Here is a 2,500-nt window from a genome sequence, read left to right as displayed (position 1 = left end):
AAATTATAATTTGAGGTCCAGATTGGGATGCATGTCTTTCATTTTGTCTCTTTTGAAGATTGTACTTTACTTGCTATATATTAACTATAATTATATGTTCATTTTATATATATATATTATATATATATATATATTATATATATAATATATATATTTATATATATATATATATATAATATATATATATATATATTATATATATATATATATATATATATATTCATATGTATATATTTTCTTTTTCTTATTCTTATTCTTATTCTTATTCTTTTTTGATAATATATATTAGTATATATATATTTTTTTTTTTCCTTTTCCTTTTTTTTTAATAATATATATAAGTATTTATCTTTTTTTTTTCCTTTTCTTTTTTCTTTCCTTGAATAGACATAAGTTTATATAAAAACAATGAATAATGGTAGCATAATCAGGAAGTAATTAAGCATTGAGTAATGTGATGTTTACAATTTCATTGATAGTTCAGCATATATCAGGCAATAATCTTTTTAACTTTTTTTTTTAGCTTGTTTTTGTATTAATGAAACTAGTAAAAGAGATACTGATTGCCAGTGAATATACAGCATGTGATAAATATATGTGAATGATTTTGAAGGATTTGAATAGAATGGTGACTATGTTGAAAAATATATTTGTGTATGAATATAATACATGTAAGGACTGAGCATAATCATCAAAATTCAGAACATTCATTAAAAATTCAGGGATGATCTTGAAAATATCTTTTAAGAATTGTTTACAACAACTTTTTAAAATCAATTAGTGTTTATCTTTTAAATGAACCATAATTATAGTATATACTTTTTTGTAGTTTGCTAAAGGAAGAAACATAACAGGATTTTAAGACTGCATTGGAATTTGAATTATAAAAGTGAAATGTCTTTCCAAACATTTTTTAGGAAAATGATTTTATTTTTGATGTCAATATTAAGATAAGGTAAGATAGTAATGATTATTATCACTTGATGAATAGATAATTATCATAATTTATCATCATTACATTTTTATTACTATAGTATCATCAGAATATCTTATGATTATATTGAGAATAAGATTATAAACTTGTGTTTCCTTAACCCTTTATGTCCAAGGCATTGGTAACCATATATTGTCTCCTCTGGTATAAAGGGTAAAATGAAAAAATGAGTAGTGGTTATTACTGCATCTGATTATAAATGGATAGATAAATACAGCACAAGAAATAGCTGCAGATTTATCACTTTTATTTAACTTTCAGAGAATTAAGTCATGGTTTTCAAATTTGATTTTTTCACCAGGTTGTGAGTCTAGTTGGTGGTGTAAGTGACTCTACAGGTCATACGAAGACTGTGGCCAATACTGAGTCCTCTTCCTCCTCTACTGGTAGCATGTCTGGTCTGGAAGCATTACTTGCGGGTGAGGTGTCCCTTTCCACTGACACTTGGCTAATTAGTCTGGGTGTATCCAGTTGTAAATTGCAGTTTTATATCTGTTATTTTAGTATTGATTTTGATCATCTTTGCTTTTTAATTATTTTTATAGGATCAATGCAATTTCTTAATTGGTTATTAACCGCTAAAGAAAACAAAGCTTTTGGCATGTTTCACTAAGGCCAATTTTGATCTTTGGCATTTCAAGATTTTGAACTTACACATCAGAAAACTCATATTTCATTGCCAAATATCAAATACAGGCTGTACAGTGGAACATCTAAGTTCTTTAGATTGAATCAGAGTCATGTTCACCCTATAGGCATTAACACAAGAATTATATTGCACCTTTTTTTCTTTTTTTTCATAACCATATTTTTATTCCACTCATAGAGCATCTTCACATTTTTTAACAGGAACTCCATCAGCTGATAATCCTGCTCCACAAAGAGGTGGCCCTTCACTCCTGGAACGTCTTTCAGCACAAACCTCTGGTTCTATCACTGCTCCTTCTGCAGTAAGTAAGGTACAGTATCCTTTTGGGTTCTTATTTATAGTAGTGATTTGTGGAAGACCTAGTTTTTCTATGTACAAATTGACTCATCAGTTTCTGTACTCTTATTCCAATTTATTTTTTGTGATTATATTTTGAAGAGGAAAAACAATTTTGATTAAAGAAAATCAAGTGTCTTCCTAGATAATACAATATATGCATTAGGATTGCTACTAGAAAATCTTAAAAGTACAAGCAGCTTAACTTTCACATGTGTAAATGCTGTATAAAAGTATGTAAAAATTTAAATTACAGTGAACATTGTTCTTTTTTATTTGTGTGTTTGTTTTATAGATATGAATGTCAATTCAAATTCAAATAGATTCATTATACCACATACTGTAGTGCAAAGCCTTTTGCATTAGATATTTATGAATGTAATTTTGATTAATTATATATATCAACATTTAGGACAGTGGAATTGTTAAGGTCGGCAGCAGTGTAGGAGCACCATCAAGTCAGACTAATGTTGGCAGCTCTGCAGCAGCAGCAGTTTTGCGAAGTGACAGTGGCAGTGGTG

The 2,500-nt window shown here is 27.9% G+C and overlaps 1 protein-coding gene across 2 annotated transcripts in view; it reads left to right on the top strand.

The window, feature by feature from the left end:
- Positions 1 to 2,500, top strand: part of Spt20 (transcription factor Spt20 homolog) — a 21,257-nt gene that overhangs the window by 12,908 nt on the left and 5,849 nt on the right. For both annotated transcript variants that reach the window (XM_043035968.2, XM_043035967.2), the window contains exons 16-18: positions 1,296 to 1,413; positions 1,844 to 1,953; positions 2,392 to 2,500. The exon at positions 2,392 to 2,500 is cut by the window's right edge and continues 42 nt beyond it. In XM_043035968.2, the coding sequence (XP_042891902.1) occupies positions 1,296 to 1,413; positions 1,844 to 1,953; positions 2,392 to 2,500 (337 nt within the window). The remainder of the gene's footprint in view (positions 1 to 1,295; positions 1,414 to 1,843; positions 1,954 to 2,391) is intronic.

This window comes from Penaeus japonicus, unplaced genomic scaffold, assembly GCF_977035675.1.
Source record: "Penaeus japonicus unplaced genomic scaffold, GWHDUDI00000001_assembly GWHDUDI00000005, whole genome shotgun sequence".
NCBI classification, from domain to species: domain Eukaryota; kingdom Metazoa; phylum Arthropoda; class Malacostraca; order Decapoda; family Penaeidae; genus Penaeus; species Penaeus japonicus.
This window is presented reverse-complemented; position numbering and strand designations above follow the sequence as displayed.